This window comes from Cygnus atratus, chromosome 7 (genome assembly GCF_013377495.2).
Source record: "Cygnus atratus isolate AKBS03 ecotype Queensland, Australia chromosome 7, CAtr_DNAZoo_HiC_assembly, whole genome shotgun sequence".
In the NCBI taxonomy this organism is placed as follows: Eukaryota; Metazoa; Chordata; class Aves; order Anseriformes; family Anatidae; genus Cygnus; species Cygnus atratus.
In genome coordinates, this window is record NC_066368.1 from 36,299,491 (window position 1) to 36,319,313 (window position 19,823).

At 38.1% G+C, this 19,823-nt stretch overlaps 1 protein-coding gene across 1 annotated transcript in view; it reads right to left on the reverse strand.

Moving 5' to 3' along the window:
• Nucleotides 1-18,124, reverse strand: part of LRMDA (leucine rich melanocyte differentiation associated) — a 667,294-nt gene extending 649,170 nt beyond the window's left edge. The window contains exons 1-2 of the mRNA XM_035542562.2: nucleotides 17,973-18,124; nucleotides 14,290-14,390 (exon numbers count right to left, since the gene is read on the reverse strand). Coding sequence (XP_035398455.1) covers nucleotides 14,290-14,390; nucleotides 17,973-18,002 — 131 coding nt within the window. The 5' untranslated portion in view covers nucleotides 18,003-18,124. The remainder of the gene's footprint in view (nucleotides 1-14,289; nucleotides 14,391-17,972) is intronic.
• Nucleotides 18,125-19,823: the final 1,699 nt, after the last annotated feature.

The following is a 19,823-nucleotide window of genomic DNA, read 5'->3' on the forward strand; positions in this document are numbered from 1 at the left end:
AATAGTGTATTTCAAGGGAAGCAATAACATCTGGTTGTACCTGCACCCAAATCTCCCAGACAGCAATAAAATGCAGCAAGTCTACAGCACCTTCAGCAGCCTTCTCCTGATAAAAGGAGTTGAAGAGGAGAGGGAGAAACGAAGGAAAAGATGGAGGGAAAGAAGTAAACTGGACAGACACACAGTCTCTCAGTTGGGTAGTTCCCATTTCTTAGAAAACGTACTATTTGAACATGTTTTTTCCTAAAGCCATTCCAACTTAATCACCTTCACACATGACTGTTTCTGTGCTATTCCAAAGTACTTCGCTGTACAAGATAGAGAGTGTATTAAATGCAAGTTAATAGGTAGAAAAAGAAAGCGTTCAGATCCTTGAGCAGCTGTAATTTTACCATCCAGACACTGGACTGTCAAATTATCTTAATGTAACTGTATTGGAACCAGAGTTCTCTGAATATTCATTATACTGTTAATCCCTTGCACTTCCAGAATAACTCTCCCCTCAGCCTTTAAGTGCTTTAAAATAATCAGTACATTTTATCACTTATGTAACTAGGTCAAGTTTTCATCCTTTCTCTCCAGCAAAAAGGTCTTGTAAGTCCTAGGAGCCTAAAGCACAGCATCCTTATGCAGTGCTGATGCGGCCACATGGCCTTGCAGAGTCGTGACACTGCAGCAGGTCTTGGATCCTTCACATGTAAATGGTTTGAGGACAATTTTGCTATATGATCGCCATGTACTTTAAGAGATGCATTTCTGCTGTTGAGTATAAAATACCTAGTATTTAGCGTATAACCAAAAATAAACGAAAAAAACTTCAGAACACTCTCACCAAAATAAAATTTCACCCCTCTAGCCATATCTTGGTCATAAAAATTTGCTCTGTTGCTCTAAGTAGGTAATTGGATGCTTCCAAACAACTAAAAATATACTGGTCTTGAAATCTTGCAAAAAGGAAAAAATACTAACAATGAGTAAATATCTAAACTAATAACTAAAGAAGTAGTTTAAGTGACCACAAGTACACGCTTCCCTTACAAAGAATACACATGCTATCTTTGCTCTTTAAAGCACTGGTTGGAAAATTTGATTGAAGAAATAATTAAATGTAGGTAACATCTAGCTTTTCTGTAAAATTCATAAAATGAGTTCCCTGTTAGCATGTCTGATCACAGATGTGAGAAACACTCTGTAGCCAATAACTTAGGCTCAGACGAGGATCTCAGTGAAGTAGTAACTTATTCGCAGTTGCAATGGCGGGCGTCCCACAAGCAGGAGCGCACCTACTAGTCACACAGTACGGTTTATATACTTTATTTCTCGATGACCAGGACCCTCCCCTGTTTCCCCATTGACTGGGTAATCCAGGTTCACAACCTATCCAATGCTTCACAGACAATACATGGCCTTCAGTTGCCGGCCTGTTAAATTTCAAATTTCTTTTGACTTTCTTACTGTTTGAAGTGGTAATGTTTCTTCACTTATCTGACTTGACACCGTGATTTTCACCTAATTGTTCTAAGGAGTCTAGTTCTCTGCATTTTACAAGGTCGCCTGCTAGATCTTCTTATCACTGCAAGTATATCTCAATACCACATTCCTTACCTTTAAACAATGTAACTCCGCAAAAACGACATTTTTATTCCCACACAGATTAGTATTCTAAGGGAAAGGCAGCTCACATTTCTGAAAGTAATTTAAAAACATTGAGCACTGAAGTCTTTTCATAGGATGTATTCACAAGGAACTAACAGCACCCGTTAGCCCAACAGCCAAATGGCAAAAGCAGAGTTGGCTTATAAAATATGAACCTTATTTTTAGTATCATTAAGTACATTTTAACTAAACATAAGCCACATCTTTTAACATTCAGCAAAGCAAGCACTAAAAACTAGTGCTTAATGCAAATTCAGAAATTAAGAAATTCAGAAATTAAGGACTGAGCATTCACAGACACCCCAAATTCACATTCACCCCCAAAAAAATAGTTTGGAGTTGACAAGTAATAAGACAAATATTCTCACTCTAGTCTTCAGTATAACAATATTGACAGACCAAGAGCCTGACTCTTACCAAGTCCAAATACTGTGAGTTTGTACCTATGCCAAACAGTCCATACTAAGAGATATAAGTCAGTAACCACTGGAATAAAAACACCATGCTGATGTAGCTTTCCTCCTATCAGCCTCATTCAGAGCTGATGCCAAGACCAATATTAAATACTTCTGAAAGTTTATGGAGAAGGGAGAGGAGAAGGGAGGAGGGAGTTTAAAAATAAAACACCACAAGAACATAGGCAGATTTGGATAAAGAAATCACAGGGGAAACAGATATTTGTAATTTCTTGAGTCACTTAAGTACTTTTTCACCGAGATTGCTTCCATTTTATTCTAATTCTCTCCAGTCAGTTCCCTCTCCCATCACCCACCTTTGATGTTTTGCATCTTTTTCTATTAGCAAACTTAAATACATTTTTTCTATCTTAAGTACAAAAATGTTATCGCTGACAAAGCCTTATTTCAAGTGATAAATCTAAGTAGATCAAATACTAATTATCACCCCCAATTTTTTATGTATTAAAGATAAAATATAATATACATGTATTATATATAAAAGCATTGTAAAGACGTTATATAGAAGATACTGTTTTGCATGTGTGCGTATGTGTATATAATGCCAGTAAACTACTTCTGATGACAGCATCCCTCATGCTTTCAATGGAAAAAAAAAAATGGAGGTGTGCACACATTCAAGTACTACCACCTACCAGTACAGCTTAAATACCAGCTGCACAAGAGAAGACACTGGAGACTTCAGCACTTGAAGAAGATTTATTCCGCAGTTCAGTCCAATGATCAAGACATATATAACTCCCCTGAGTTTTGGATAGGTTATAAATTATTATCCAACATTAGATATTTTGCATCTCTGATTTATGTTCTTTTAAAAGTGATCTCTATATTCTTTAAACAAAGCAAAAGTTCTTACAAACGTGAACAATGAGTGGTTTAAAAAGGAACAAGCTAATGACCATATTATGAAGCATATTCACAGCTTCCATTTATGGACTCAATGGACAAATGAAGATAAAAATGGAGAACAAACTGTAAAGAAAGAAAATGACAGTCAACAGATCTTCCAACTCTCCAGTAAGCAACTCACTCGAAGTAAGCATGATCAAGGAGAAAGACAATAAAAAACAACAATAATAAATAATAAAAATCACAAAACTTCACGACTGCCAGCTTCAGTTCACAGTAAAAGCCTGGAACTGAGCTGTAACACTACATTAACTATGACCTTAAAGACAGTATAATTATTGTTTAACATGTCTAGTTTGACATACTTGCTCCTTACCCTGAGTAAAATGCATGGCCCTTTTGCACTTCTATGATACTCATTCTTCACACTTCCACTAGCTAAGGGTTTGCGGTTTGTCTTTTTAAACTGAAAAATCAACTCCAAGATAATTTATGTAAAGATGATTCATGTAAAATGAAAGACCTCAAAAATGGCACAAACCACACAAGACAACATACAGGAAACAAGCAATACATAAACGGAAGCATCAGACAGATTTTTGTGCCAAATGCCAACCAACTACTTGTAACATTATCACTCGGCAGGCTTGTTGAATACTGGGGGACAGATGCCTTTCTAACTCAGTAATGGTTAGCAAAACTAATCAAGTTCTTTACATCTGCAATTAGACACTGGGAATCTCGTGTATTGCATTAAAGACAACAGAAGATACCTTTCCAGCAAAACAGAGAGGAAAAGACAGAGACAGTAGCTTCAGAGTAAATGCAGGTTCTTCCTTTCAGTCAAGCTCCTTGTCCTCAGATAACAGTTATTTCTGCAGTCCTTGGCTCTTGTTTCACAACAGCAGTCATGAGGAAATACTGTTTTAGAGTAAGAGAGATTAGGAAAGTCAGAAAATAAGAATGCTCCACCTGATTATTTCACCTATAACATGCTCTTTATATGCCCTTTTCTTTAACTCCCAATACTGTGTAAGAAAGGAGTAGTTCCCAGTCTCAAAATCCAGTCACCAAAAGTCAAAAGTCACCAAACCATTACCTGCTCTCTATCAACAAATATTATTTGAAAACTAAAACAAGTGCATCAAATTATTTCTTGTCCAAATGCCAACATTTTTCTATATATTGCAGTAGTTTTCCATTGACTGATTTTTTCTCAGTCCAATATCAGATTCCTGACAAAAAACAAACTTTTTTGTTAAAGATTGGTTACAGTTCTCACAAGAGGAGATGAAATGACTGTTCCAGTGAATTAAGCCCTCCAGGTTTCCAGAGTAAGCACAGAACATGCGGATTTAGCCTCCAACATCATTCCAAAAACCCGCTTCGATTTCATGAAGAAAACTAGACCAAGAGAAAGCAGTTAATTCCCCACTCATTCAAATTCGAAGAAAGTTATATGATATCAACATCAGTTCACTGGGAATGCTGTGTACAGTCAAAAAGCTTTATGAACAACTTTGAGTCAATGGGTGCCTAATATGACACCCCCTTTTTAGTTCAAGTACAAGGACTTCATTACTCACCTTTATCAAGTAGTACAGATTTCATCTTTTCTCATGATTGCAACAGCCCCATGGAGATGGATGTCACCAAGAAAACAACACCCACCACATTAGCATTCACTAGCTACATTTAAAGATGTAACAGTTCAAGCTCACAGTTTTATTTTACTTAACACTGAATTGTGCAGTATGTTTAATATTTTTACCAGTTTTAAAAGCTCCAGTAGTCCCTCCCAAGAATTCTCTACTACACAATATGAACACACGCTGACACCCCCCAAAGGTTCAAGCAACAAGCTTTTGCCCAATTCTGCCATGTGATATATTCTCAGGACAACTCTTTCCACAACGTTTAGCCTTCTTGAGAAAAGCAGAACAGAATACCATCTTATGTTCTGATCTGTCAGATATAGTAAATCAATGGATAATGGCCAGCACTGGGGGTCAGAGGTATATATACTACAGTGTTTTCACAGTCTGTAAGTGACTATGTGGCCATAAAAAGTCAAGCAAGGATCAATGGACACAAAGAGAGGCTGTTGGGACGACAGAAGATAAAAACCACCAGTACAAAATTGAAATAAAACAATTTATAATCTAAGTTTGCCTCTACATATCAGCAAGACTGGAAAACTAACTTATCCATCAAAACAAAACAAAAAACCTTACATCCGATGCACAGTGTATGAAAATCAAACTCAGGTATTTAAACACATACCACAAGCCACGAACTTGATATTTTTAAAATTGGTTCGTTCACTCATCCCCTTCATGTCAACAAAAAAACAAGGACAACAAAAAAGACACAGCAGGAAAATATACAAGCCAGAAAAGCATACACAGAAAATATTCTGAAACGGCAAATATTCCATACTTACATTTAAAGCTGACAAAGTAACAGAACACAGGCACGGCTACTGCATGAGAGACAAAGTAAATCTTAATAGTATTTTTTATTATTATTCAAAGTTTTCAAATGCTAAAAAAAGTTTTCCTTATACATTACCCAGATCGCATCTGGTTCCTGTTGAAATGTTACTTTTCACAAGGGGAAGGCATGGCGTGAGGGTAAAGGAGAGGAAGAGAGAGTAAGGAGTGTATTTAGCTTTTATTATTATAGTTTGATCAGCTACCCAAAACAGAAATACTATTTGAAATATAAAATCTTTTTTGTTACTGGTAATAATCTCCTTACATTTTTGCACCTATAAAACTTTATCTTACACAACTCCTAAGGTTTTACTCACATATAAAGTAAACACATCATCACATTTGTCTCAGTTTGTCCAGTAGGATACAACTATTTCATAATTATTTTAATAGAAAGATAATTACGCATCATGTAGTCCATACAGATTAATAAACATGTAAGACTTCATCTGAAAGACTAAGTCTATAAATTTTAAATAATTTAAATGACTCCTTGTATATAAATATTCCATTTAGCAAATTGATTTTCAAATTGATTGATTCTAAAGAGTGCTAGTGTACATCCATTTTCTGACACTCCTAACATTTCATTACTCAAAATATAGCGCATCATGTGCTTTACGGTAGGACACCCCTAATAGACAAACTTTAAGTATCCACCTCTTGAACTACAAACCTACTCATTAGATTTTGCTACATTACCTCAGTAGCAAAACTATCAAGAAATCATATATTTCAGATTGCTTAGCTGCGGCAAATGCTCTCTCTTCATTGACGTGTCTAGATACAATTCCACTTACCTTGAAACAATAAACTAGATCGAGTACAGAATTCATGCACATTTGTAAACCACACCCTGTTTCCTTGCACTAAGAAAAAAATCCCAGTTTAAAAAAAAAAATACAAAATCTTCAGTACCTAAACATATTAATTCTCTTTCCTTATAGTAAAATGTGGTCATGCTTGAAAGAAAAGAAAAAAAAAGGAGTGAAACAGATTAACTGCATAGCTCCAATACTCTTATTTCAGACAACATACTATAAATCATCTTGAAACAAAACAGGCAATTATAATGTGCACAAACGTTATGATACTATGCATCTATACTGGTCTGATGGTTCTAAATTATTGAAACTGATGGCTGAACAAGAGCATATTGTTTCAACACACTTGGACTACTTGAACAATTTCAATTTTTTCTTTAGCTGTCCAGTGCTGTGCAGACCTCTCTAATGTCAATAAGTAAATAAACAAACAAAAAGATATTGATGTCTCTTAGATAATTCAGGCCACATTTAAGCAGATTAAAATACATGGCAAAAACTTCTGTAGGAATGTATTTTTCTTGTGAAGAAAAACAGCCTTTTTTTCCCCTCAATACTCTAAGAATTATCTAAAATTAAAGTACATACATTTTCCTTCAGAGCATTCAGTGAGAACAGAACAGCAGCTCCTTTTTCCTTTTAACCACTACCCCATATTTCAATCCTCTTCACCTCAGTATAAAAGAAACTGAAGTGAAAGCCATAAGACAGAATCATTTCAAAACACAATCAGCTATTTGTAAACAATACACTTTCTCCTTGCAGAAAATCCGCAACTGCTAGTTGCAAGAAGCAGCAGCAAGTAAGGTAAATCAATTAGCTTGCTAATTTCTCACCCTCATTTATTTAGCTCTGCACTGTATTTGTCGTAATTGACTATAATTATGTTAATTACTAACTCTAGCATAATTACTATATTTATTGTCATTGAGCACACTATGTACCCAAAGCAAAGCTGGTATTTGTCGGGCATCAAAAAAATAAATAAATAAAACCACACCAATGTCAGGAGGGGTTGCTCTGAAAACTGGCTGATATACCTTCAACAAATGAAAGGGCAAAAGAGATTTCATGCAATGCTAGTTTGAAAGCATCGGTTCATTAAGGATATTAATTTTCTGATAACTACACATTTAAGCATGACACACTGGAGCAGTATCTACGGGATTTAGCAATTATTAATGCGTGACAGTTTCAAATGCTAAGTGAATCAATTAAACAGCAGCATTCACAATTTGAGAAGAGATAACTGCTTCATAACTGCCTAAGACTACAATTTTCACATGACAAAAAAGGGCCATTCAGGCTCCTTCAAAACCTGACAGGTCAAGAAAGAAGTTTGAAACAAAAGCACCTTATAACCATCATCTCTCCTCTTTACTTGTCAGATCAACTTTGCTAGTGTCTCCGCTGAAATGGCATCACCATGCCAGCTGCCACAAGGTGATTTTTCATGTCTTGTCAAAGAAATCTTTTATTCTATTTGCTCTGCATTAACATGTTACATTTATTGATCAAGCCCTTTCTGCAGCCACAGCAGGGCACTGTGCTCTTATGCCTAAGGGGGCTTTGATGTCCTGGTGACATTCTAGACCGAATAATGCACATACTAAATGGATTTAATGCAGAAATGTGTTTGTGCATGACAGCTACATTAATAACAGCCCCTCACACTGATAAATATGCAATTGCTACGATTAAGAGTTACCCAATTATGGTGAAAATATTTTTCTACCTTATAAATAAAACCATCAAAAAGTTTTAACAATAGTGCATTTTCTTCAACATTTTAAAATGCTATAAAGATCAGTCTAAAGGCTTTTAAAAAATATGTCATGCTTTGTTTTGAATTCTGGCTTTTATTTCCATCTCTCTTTTGTTGTTCATCTTCCTGTGCTGTGTGCCTTACTGCTGCACAGACTGGGAAGGTGGCAAGAAAAAAAAAAAAAGCCTCTTTCGCCATACTCAACTCAGCACGGAAAACACACCTTGCAAAACAGAAGCCCAGTTTCAGGCTGCCACTTGCCTATTTCCCCAGGCAAGAAAACAGTAGACAGAAGATAGAAATAAACAGTCTCTAGTCCACAGAGAGGATACTACAAAGCCTCAGCCTCACAAAAGTCGTGGAGGAACATTCCAGACTAGGATTAAAGTTCAAGGGGATGTTTTCATACATAGACCATCTTAATCGGATGGTGGAAAATATGCACAAGCACACACTGTGCAAATTATTCATGCTCCTAGCAGAAATAATCTGCACCCTAGAGAGAGGGAAGAGATATCTGTATCTCCCTGAGCACAATTATTGGATTAATCCTCCCTCATTGGCCAAGATAAAAGATTCACTCTCCCTTCCACTTCACAGTTTAGAGCCTGAAGAAATCTCTGTAAGAAAAAGAAAATAGTTCACGTTTAAAAACACACAAATAAAAGTGGACTTCTCAGTGAACGAAACAGTAGATGTTATTTATAAAGCACGACACCTATTTTTGCAATAACACTGACATCTGTTATTCAGGCACTGGAGTGCACTTAGCCTTTAATGTGAAGGGAGATATTTAGCACAAAGTTATCTAGAACAAATAAAAGAAACTTTGAATAACTTTTTTTCTCTTGCCACAAAAGAGCAACATGTGTCTTTGTATTTCACCCAAGCCTCTCCTTCCTAACTACGTTACATCCTTACTTACATGCTTATTCCTTTCTTTCCTTCACCAACAGTAATAATTTACCTTTTTCCAATGAAATCTTTAACTTCCAGTGATCAACAATAGTTTTCCATTCACCCTTGAAATCCTTTTCAGCAAAGCTTCCCAGCAACACTAACACTGGTACATCAGTGACTTTTCCTTCCTGTACTCCATTCTTTCATTAAATAATGAACTGGGAACTGGGAAATAGCTTTCCATGTATCATAGAAAAAAAAAAGTGGTCTTTACAGTACTCTATTACCAGTGAAGACTATTATATATAGTTACTACGAAAGACTCAGAACTCGATTTTCAAAGCAAAACATCTCTGCTGCTGAAACATGCCTTATTTAAAATACATAGTACAAATAGTTCATTTCTAAAATAGCTGAAAATCATTACCAATATCAACTCAAAACAGCTGCTCTAACTCTGGCCATTTTACTACAAACAAGCACACCAGTAGGGTTGCAGAATCAGAGCACAATTTAGGTCAGAATGGGCATCTAGAGCTCATTTAGTCCAATCCCCTGCTCAAAGGAGGGTAACTTCAAAGTTAGATCAGATTGCTTGGGGCTTTGTCCAGTTGCACTTGGAATATCACCCAGGGTGGAGGGCACCACAGCCTCTCTGTGCACCTCTTCCACTCAACCTTTCTCAATGTGAAGTTTTTCCTTATAAGTAGTTGGAAATTCCCTGTGACGACTGCCTCTCCTCCTTTTGCTGTACACCTCTGACAAGAGCTTGGCTCCATCTTCTTCACGACCCCCCATTAGTCCAAACATAGACGACATTAGAAACTGTTTAAACAAAATCTGTAAAGAAAACAGCATAAGAAGAAATAATTCACAAGTGGATAGCAGTGGTCTGGAGTTGAAGGATTTCGGTCCACCAGAGGTGTGAACAGGATAGAGAATACCTAGAGAGTACCACATCTTGCTGATTACAACTACCGTGCTTTGAAATACACACCAATTTTTGTGCTTCATACACAACTGTTACTCCTCCTTTTTCCCCACCCTCCCCACAGAAAGTTCCCTTTTGCAATTCACCTCTCCTATCCTTCCTTTCCCTTCCGGTCAGGAGAGGAGATGAGTAACCATTGTAAGACGTAACGGTCACTTGGTTTTGGCTGCCAGAAGTGAGAGAGAAATGGATCCATGCATCAGCCAGGGTAATCGAGGGCAGAGACCAATTCTTAGAAAAGGCAAATAAGAAAAACAAGAATTCTTTTAAAGAGCAACTACTTGTGAGTATTTAATCAAGTGTCATTAGCCTTACCACATCTGATACAAAGAAAATTTAGTGCCTATGTAGGCCCTAATTTGTATTTAATAAAGAGGAAGAAAGAACCTGGACAGAACTCTAAGGTCAGAAAAAATTGGTGAATAATATAATTTTCTCCATATAAATTTGCCAATACAAAAGTACCAAGCCTACCCCCTCCAATTTAGTTCTCCATTTTTGTGTACATTTACGTGTTTATGTAACACAGAAAGAGAAATGGGAAAAATCTGAGAAGAAAAACACCACACATGAGAACACTGAATCCAGATGATTACTCTTCATTGCAGAAAAAAAAAAGAAGTGCCATCACAACCAATAATAAATTAGATGATATCCCTAAATTTTTAAAAAATCATTATCTAAATATGTATCAGCTCAACAAGCTAAAAAAAAAAAAAAAAAAGGAGGCAGGGGGTGGGTGGTGGTAAACAAGCAACTCCTTGCTTTGTTCTTAACAGCAGGTTAATGTGTTCCAGAAATACAAAACAGCATCTATTGAATAAATATATATGTTATTAAGTGACAAATTTAGCACAAGTTGTTTGAGTGTAAAACAAGTCATAAAGCATAGAACGTTTGACTAATTTCTTCCTACTTCCCTATACAGTATTAGCCAATCCTCCTACGCATTTTCCAGTATACCTGGACAAGCCTCTGAAAACACATTTTTTGTCAACAGCCATAAATGGCAAAATAACTTACCTGGCTCTATCCTGACTTTTGCAATCAAGTTACCTGGATTATCACAGTATAAAAAGCACTGTAAGTCATTAAAGTGATTGTTGAATCAAGTATAACATTATACATCACATTCATCATATCGGTTGCATAAGAAAGTTTTGTGACACCTGTATCATGCACTATAAATTAATATTTCTGATAAGAGTCTTAAGTGCACAAGCATGCATGTGTGCACAGTAAAGACTGCAAATCGCCAACTGCACAGGACTTCTGGATCTGAACGGAGACTGCTGTCTTGCAAGAAGCATCTGCTGCCAACTGATCAAAAAGCTGAACACATTACTACAATGGATCTCTCTCTGTACACAACAACACCTATGACAGCAATGTTAAATAACATGACTACAAATATTGGTGCCCACAAAATAAAAAGTGTCCCTCTACACTCAATTTCTAAAACCGATCATTTAATTGTTAAATTGTCAGAATTTCTATTAATACTTATGTTACAAGATATATTGTCTGGTACAAGAGGATGGTTCCTTCCCAAAATACACTCAGGAGTAGCCATACTTACAGAGGGTAGGACAAACCCTATATGAAAAACAACACAGAAAAGTTTGTTAAGTAGTTATTTCCTGACACTGAGAACAGGTAACTAGTAAGCATTTTAGCATCTCTCTGACTCAGATACTAGTTCTCAAAGATTAATGACCACTGAAATAGCCTTTTTCTTTCAAAAAAGGCACGCATACTCCAATCTAGCATGAATCATTATAGTGAAAATGAACATCTTTACTACAAAGAACTTTTCAACTCCCCTTCTATCAAGCTCAGATTAATTTGCATCTCCAAGAAGAGTGTAGCAGAATCATGAACGTAATCTGGTACCTACCCAAGACAGACAACCTGTAAACCCCCTCATTTGCTAGCTAGACTTTACAGCCCAAGTTCAGGGAATGTTGAGCAGAGAGTTTTGCAGGAGGCACTCCTCAGAGACACATACCATAAGCAACAGCTTCAAGAGACACATGCATCCTGTTAATCAACACTTCAAAACCAGCACTGTATGTTCCTCTTTTTGTTAAAGGGGTATTCAAGTTTAAAAAAATTAATATCAAACACATATGAAAAGCTTACAGAATACCACTGACTTCAGCCGGAATTGAAGATAGTCTTACAGATAATCTTACACGTCTGACCCAACTTAACTTACATCCAGTGGAGTTCATTTAAAATACCTTAGTCATGAAATAAAATACTATCACAAGTGTCTCAGGTAACAAATCCACTTCCTGTCTTCTTTCTGGCCTCTAAGCGCTATGTCCAAATACAACAGCTGATATGCTTATTTCTAGAACTACTTGAACTTCCCACCTAATAAATTCTAATAAACTGAGAATTCACAGCCACTACCATACACCTTCTTCCCATAGCACAGCAATCCAAAGGCAGCCATCAAAAGTTGCTACACATTATGTGTCTACTCAAAGGATGACTAGCTAAGTGCCCTACAATTAGCATATTATATTAATGCCAGCAAAGCACAATATTATTTTCATGTGGTAGGAGTGATGATCACCTGCCTTCTTCAATCAACTTATGCCTTTAATGACAGAAATTCGTTGTAGAAAGTCAACCTCCTTATTAAGAGTTAATCTTAAGAAAACATTAATGCCCATATCACATTAATATGAGATTCCCCAAAATAAGCTTTTTTTAAAAAAAAAAAAAAAAACAGGCCTCCCTTCCCCAAACCTGATTTCTGTCCTTAAAATACTTTCAAGTTTAACAAATTTTGAATTTGTTTTGTTTTTTACAAAAGCAACCTATCCTGCATCAAAAGTTGATTGCAGCTATCTGAAACACTAGCCCTTTCTACCTTTTCCCACAAAAGATTTTAACACATTTTTCTCCCTGTATCCCAATAAAGGCAAATCATCCCTCCCAAAAAGTAGGTTAAGTAACAGTGTTTTGGGGGATAGGGAAGGAAAGAAGGGATGAAAACAGATTTGAGAAATACATCACCAATTAAGCTCCATAGTACAGGCAATTGACTTCAAGTGTAATAGTATATTACATCTACATTTAACATTAATATGCTACTTTATAAAATGAACTCAGAGGAGCTGTTCTTCAAATCATACACTGAAAGAAAGAAACAAACCCTGTTCTTTTTTTTTCAAGAGATAGTACCTCCAGAAAAGAAAGGAAGGAGTAGTCTTGTTGACATGTTAAATCTTAATACACATGCAGAACTTGAATTATCTTTGTAATAAAATGAAAAAATGTCAATTCCAGCTCCCCTCTTCCCCAAAATTCTCTCCTCTAATCACAATTTCCATAGGTACAGAGTCATCAGCCAGACATAAGATAAATTTAAGATAATGGCAATCCACAGATTAAGTGCCTCTTCTGCTCTGCTACCTCCTGCGTACAGGAATCAGTCTTTCAGAGTTTACGGTTGCTCAAGATAACATTTATTTGTGTTACACAAGATAAAAACCAGTGACTGTTCTCCCTAGAACAAGACACTAGCATATTACTTTTATGTGACTCATTCTTCACTAGTAGACTCTGGGCTTACCCTTAATGAAATAAAAGGAAGAAGTTAAGAAAGCTAAGAAAGCTACACTTTTTCTAAAATATATTACTACATGCCACTCCTTTCTCCCTTACTTACCTACAGAGTTCCAAATCTGAAAGGCACACTGCTGAACCTCACCAGGCTTCTCACACAATGATTAAATGAAAATAGATACTGTTTAGAATTCCTGTAATGACTAATGGGAATACTATAGAATCAAAAATCAATCCATATGTTAAAATAATTTAGAATTTATTTATAAACTCTAACTGCACTTACCTTTAGCACTTAACTATACAGCTGCACGAAATAAAATCATATAATAAAAACACATCATCTGGGAAAAGAGTATTACAAACCATTTACAGTAATAACCAGAGATCTACAAATAAAAAAGGAAAGGAAATAAGCACACGTTTACTTGTTTTTTGTTTAAGAAAAATTCATGTTTGATCCCATTCTTCACTTCTTCAGGTAATGTTGTTTATTTTCCATTTTGAGCAGAGAACTAACCGTAAGCTCCGCACTGACATCATTTGCATTAACACCAGAAATTTACACTCACCTGGTTGCTTGTGTTCCAAAAGTAAAAGAAAAGGAGACAAACATTGTCTATAAAACAGCATCACCCACTTGACAACAACTATGTATGTTTCTATTTTGAGAAAAACAAATAAATATTATGGTTTTGGAGCTGGTGTCCCAAATTGCACTTAAAAAAAAAATCTATACATTACAACATACCTCAACAAGTTGAAGCTAAGATCTAGCCTTTTTGCCATATGTCCGTATTTTCTTCCCAAAAATTCTGGAATTTCTTCACAGTCTTGACTAATGTAGGACACCTGAGAATTAGAAGCAAAAAGGAAGCATTCCGTAAGTAGATTATTTACAGTTTCCTGTCCAGATTCTGCCTCATTGATCCAATGAGGACACACAGTATAATAAACATTCATTACAGCTTTGAGCTTCTTCTGTTTCACTGCTAAAGAATCTATCAGTCTCATTTTTCTATCAATACAGTCAGCTTAATACTTAACACGTGCATAGCCCTATGTACAACGTAGCAGAATTTTATTTCAGATAAAAATTATTTGATCAAATACACTGCATTTATTCCGTTAAGTAGTATATCATACTCCATTCCACTATTAATACTTTGATCTATCATTACTTCGGATTACCCTTCTGAACACCCTAAAAGAAAAATTTGTGAAAGATCAGCAGACTTCCAAAGGACTTTCTAGATTGCCTCTCAGTATGCAAAACGCTTAGAGATCACTTCACAAAGTTTGGTCCAGAAACACCTAAGCATTGTACCATCAATCCATTCTCACAGCTGGTCCTTGGGGAGATTATTATTTTCAGAGGTATGCTAGGGACAGAGCAGGAAGGCTGCTCAAAATCTGAGAAATCAAGCATACAGCTTTGTTTGGAGAGTGGTGTAAGTCTTAAAGGTCTCTGGCCTATGTCCTGAACACCTATGTTCAGGTTATACTCCTCGTTATACCCAAAATACTTGTCAATGTGTTTCCTCCTTTCCGTAGCTGTCTATCTGACCCACCTTTAAAAAACAGAGGAAGAATTAGAGGTAGAAAAAAATACCTACTCATATTTCTTTTTAGCAGTGTTGATGTAAGTGATGATATTTTCAAAAAAAAAAAAAAAAAACACAAACATATTCTGTCTGATGTATTGTCTTAGAAGTCTGGCTTAATTTCTTGAAAGAATCCCTACAAATCGTGCCAAACATACTCTCATACATGTATTGTCTGTATTGACTCATCCAACACCAATATTCAGATTCTGTACTAAAGAAACACTGGTTGTCCTTAGATGGCAACCTGCTAGTCAGGTGGATTTCAATGCTCTGTTAGACCACTACCTACAAGATACAGCTGTTACCTCCATGTTGAATGCAATTTTGCAATCATACATCACTGGTGTTCACACACTACAGGGTGTTAGGTAAATAAAAAATACGCCAAAGGGTCAAATTCTGTCTTGATACTACTTCATTTTTTGCTAAATAGAGACTCCTCTGCAGAACAGACTGACAGTCTACTTTTGAAAACCATCCCTGTTTATTACACTCTGAAAATGATTGCAATCTGACACTACAGTATTGCATCCACTTTAATTCACTTTGTTCAATACCTTAAGCAAACAAAGCTGACTACAGTGAATTTTTTTTTTTTATGAGCAGAAAGCAGGCAGCTTGAAGTTTCGTTTAACAACTTCTTCCCTCTTAAACCATCCCTGCTCTCACAATATATAGTACATATATATATATTCTGCTACTAGACATACAGATGTCTTTAGTGAGTGTAAGGATGAAAGGGAAATGAACGGTTCTGGGTAGTTCACATCCTAATGGTTCGGGCATAACAGCAACTGTCTTTCAGAATTCATTGAATTAAACATGCCTCACATTCTCTCTATATATATTTACCCTCTAGTTTTCATCCAAGAGAACCACAAGATATTTTACAATATACAAATGAGTATGCAAACAAGTATCACTTCATTCTTCACTGAAAAGTAGATTTCTATGAACTAGCGCCTGCAAACCCTTGGAGAGACACCCCTTTACTAGTACAATAATACTTTGGATTAAGCAGTAATTCAGCGCAACATGTTGTAATGGATATAACTAAAGTTTGATGCCCATTAACATTAGGAGTGCAAGACTATCTTGAGCAGCTACAGAGACAGCAAGAACACAAGCCACCACCACTCTTCTCACCCACAGGGACCAGGGGTGGAAAAGGAGCAAGAGATTCTGACCTGCATTGCCACTACTCCAGAAACTTACCTGGCCTCAACTGTCCTAGCTCCACAAGAACAGAAGTTGAGGAAGAAAGCTCATACAAATGTGTTTTGGGGCACACACAAAGCAAAATACTTAAGATATTGTAAAGCTTCAGCCTTTGAACTGGTAAAATATACAAATATATTTGCACAACTGGTACAAATAGTTTATTCATAGATGTATCTCCACGTGAAACATGGTTGTCGTGACCTTTTAATGCTCAGGGCCTTGTGAAAGGAACTTTACTTGCACAAAGTCCACTTCAGCTCATTCGCTATACAAGCACCGTTTTGAATTTAAAACAAACATGTATTTTTCCACAAAATACAAGGTACGCTTGCTTCAGATCTCTACACCCCACATACACAAACTTGCCTCAGATACCCAAGAGCTCTCTTTATTGTAACAACATCAGCAGCTGCCAGATCGCCAGCCATGCAATACACAATAAGCCTTTTTAAACAAGTTTTCAAGAGTATTATTTCCTCACTCTTCTGCTCTTTAATCTTTGAACAATGCTGATATAAAACAAGGCTTCAGTAGACTGGACAAGTTGAGAATAATGTTTCTTCATTTTTAGTCTTCCATTTCAAAATAATTTTCCCTGAAAACAATAAAAAGTACACAATCCAGTATTTTCCCTTTGGCATTCATCTCAAATACCCTCAAAATGAGGATGAGCTTTCAAGTGCATATCCAGAGATGCCACCAGTGAGAGAGGAGAGCAAACCTACTTTCCCAAGATGACTCCGCTCTTTGGTACAAGGCACATCAGTAACAGTAGGTTTCTCTGATTTTCTACACCCATTACAGGACATCCCGTGGGATTAGAAGTAGATGTAGATGTCTCCATTGCCTAATTCTCCAAATTGAATGCAGGCTGGTCATAATCAAGCATTTTTATTACTGGTGCCCAGCTCAACATCCCACAGAAACATTCAGGAATTCTCTTACAGAACCCAGCAAGAGACCAGCTATGGGCTGCTCGGACACTCTCACAGGCTCTTCAACGCACTGTGTACAATTCAGGAACAAAGTATATTTTTACGAAATATTTAAAGCGTAGGTTAATTTCAGTATCAGTTGCAACTCTCTTCTGCTTTAGCTTTGGGGGAAATGACCACTTAATCTGTCATCACTATAGAGTGACGCTGGGATCTTAGTAATTCATAAGGTTGCATCTTTCTCAGAGAACGCTGCCCAGTAGGCGCTGTACGAGCTCTAGGCATGGCACGCTGCCTTCCTCCCAGGGGAACCACACCTGGAGCACGTCCCCAGCCGGCCGCACCGCGCCACGTGCTGGTAGCGGGCGGGACGCGGGGCTCTGAGGGACTCGACCGGTCTCAGGGGGAGGCGCCGCAGCGGCCGGGCGAGCCTAAGGCCCCAGCACGCTTACACCGGCTCCGGCGGCCGGGCTGCCCCCAGGGAGCCCCGCACACCTCTCCTCATCCCACCGCGCCCCCCGAGCCCCGCAGCCGCCCAGCAAAGAAGCCACTGCAGCCCCGAGCGCGCCAGCCCGGCGGCCCCGCTGCCGTTGGCGGGGCGGGACGGGGCGGGGAGCAGCACCGTGCCGCCGGCAGGTGGGGCCGGGCCAGGCCGCGCCGCGCACACTTACTTGTGCTCCGCTCACCACTACCCCTGCCATGGCAGAGGAAAACAGGGCGGGGGGGTGGCTGCAGCGGAGCTTCCGCAGTCGCCGTCGGCTCGGGGCCGGGCCGGGCCGGCTCTGGCGGCAGTCAGCTGACGGCGGCGGAAGCGCGGCCAGGCCGCGGCAGGGGGCGGTGGCCGCGCAGGGGCTCCCGCCGCGCCCCCGCCCCCGCCGCCATGGGCCCGGCCCCGGGGATGCGCGCGGTGCCGGAGGCTGAGGCGAGGTTACCCCGCGACGCGCGGGACGGGCCCGCGGCCCCCTAGCGCTTCATTTACTTATTTTTCAGTTCGTGTGGAAAACAGATCCTTGGAGCCACCACAAATACCTCTTAAAGCACTCTTTCCGGGCATTTTAATTGCCAATTAAAATAATGCAGTGATGGGAGGCTGCCGCTGATTAGGTAGAGTAGGGAAACGGAAGGTTTTCCGTAAGAATTCTATTTTTTGAAGATATTTAGGTTTCTTATGCTGGGATCCTAAATCCTGTTAATCATTTCCCTACCTCTTCGGCTGCCTAAGCACCTTTAAAAATGTGTCTCTAATACAGCGTAACTCGCTGAAAGTAGAGGCATGCTGTGAGGGGAAATAAGTTGCAGAAGGAGATGGGTTCTACGCTGCAAACCACTTTCTACGGCTTATTCAGCATCACAGCAGAAACTAATACAGTACTTGCTCTGCCTCATACTATCAGTAGAATAAATTCATGGTACAACTGTGGCATTACACTTCTGCCAGGGCTATCCCTTCCTTTGCTGGGCAGGAAACATGGGGCTAAGAGCCCGGGGGTAAATAAATAAATAAATAAATAAATAAAAACCACCATTGTGCACCCCCTGATATTTTAATATAGCACATGTAAATAGAAACGGGCCAACATGCAGAAGATCAAAACCCAATCAGTGAACAAATGACTCCATTCCTTTGCATAGATCTAATTTTCTTTACATAGCATAAGACCAAGAAGAATCAAACCCTTCATCCGCAGCAACTAAGCAGATCCTACGCTAATGAATAAAAGTTCTGTTTCTCTATGTAAGAGTTTTCCATCAAGGCGTACTTGCTAGTTCAGGTCATCACTCAGCATGCTTCAAACAATCAGTGCCTGTGTTTATTTACTAGATCATGTAGCAAATAACATACGCCAAGAAAAACAAGTGCTATGTGAACTGTAAATTTAAACAAAGCAATACAGTCTACTCTTCTGTATCTACCTCTTTTTATCTCTCCTTTAGTTACAAGCATGCAATTCCCATCAGAACGAACAGATATAACTCAAGGCACAAAGTGGCCTCCTGATATAGTCAGCTGTGTTTGTCTTAATGGAGTAAAATCTGTTCAATACTACGCTCCTGTAAAATTGGAATAATTATATTGAAAACAATTTAGCACGTCGTTATCCATATTATTAGTATTAATTTTAGTAGAGTGCTAGCTGTCACTTTAGGGAGATCTCTGAAGAAAGAAATCCTGCCTGAATAGTTTACCAAATAGCACAGACAAATAATAACGAGTCTGTTTTTTCCACCTCCTTACATTGCCAATTGCATTAACCTGCCATTGATCCTCCTACTTACTAGGCAAGACCTTGTCTAGAGGGAGAAGTTGCAGGTCCCGCTCCCTAAACTAGGTGACTGAAATTGACTTTATCATCTCTTCAATCAGTTTAGCTGAATTTTGTAAATTACAAAAACAATTTAAGGAGGTGGCAAACTGTTTTAAGTGCACCCGGCTTATAATCATTGTTTTAAAACCAATTCAACATTTTCTTGTGTAGACATGGCCTAGATTATTATCTGTCATGGACAAAATAATAGATCCA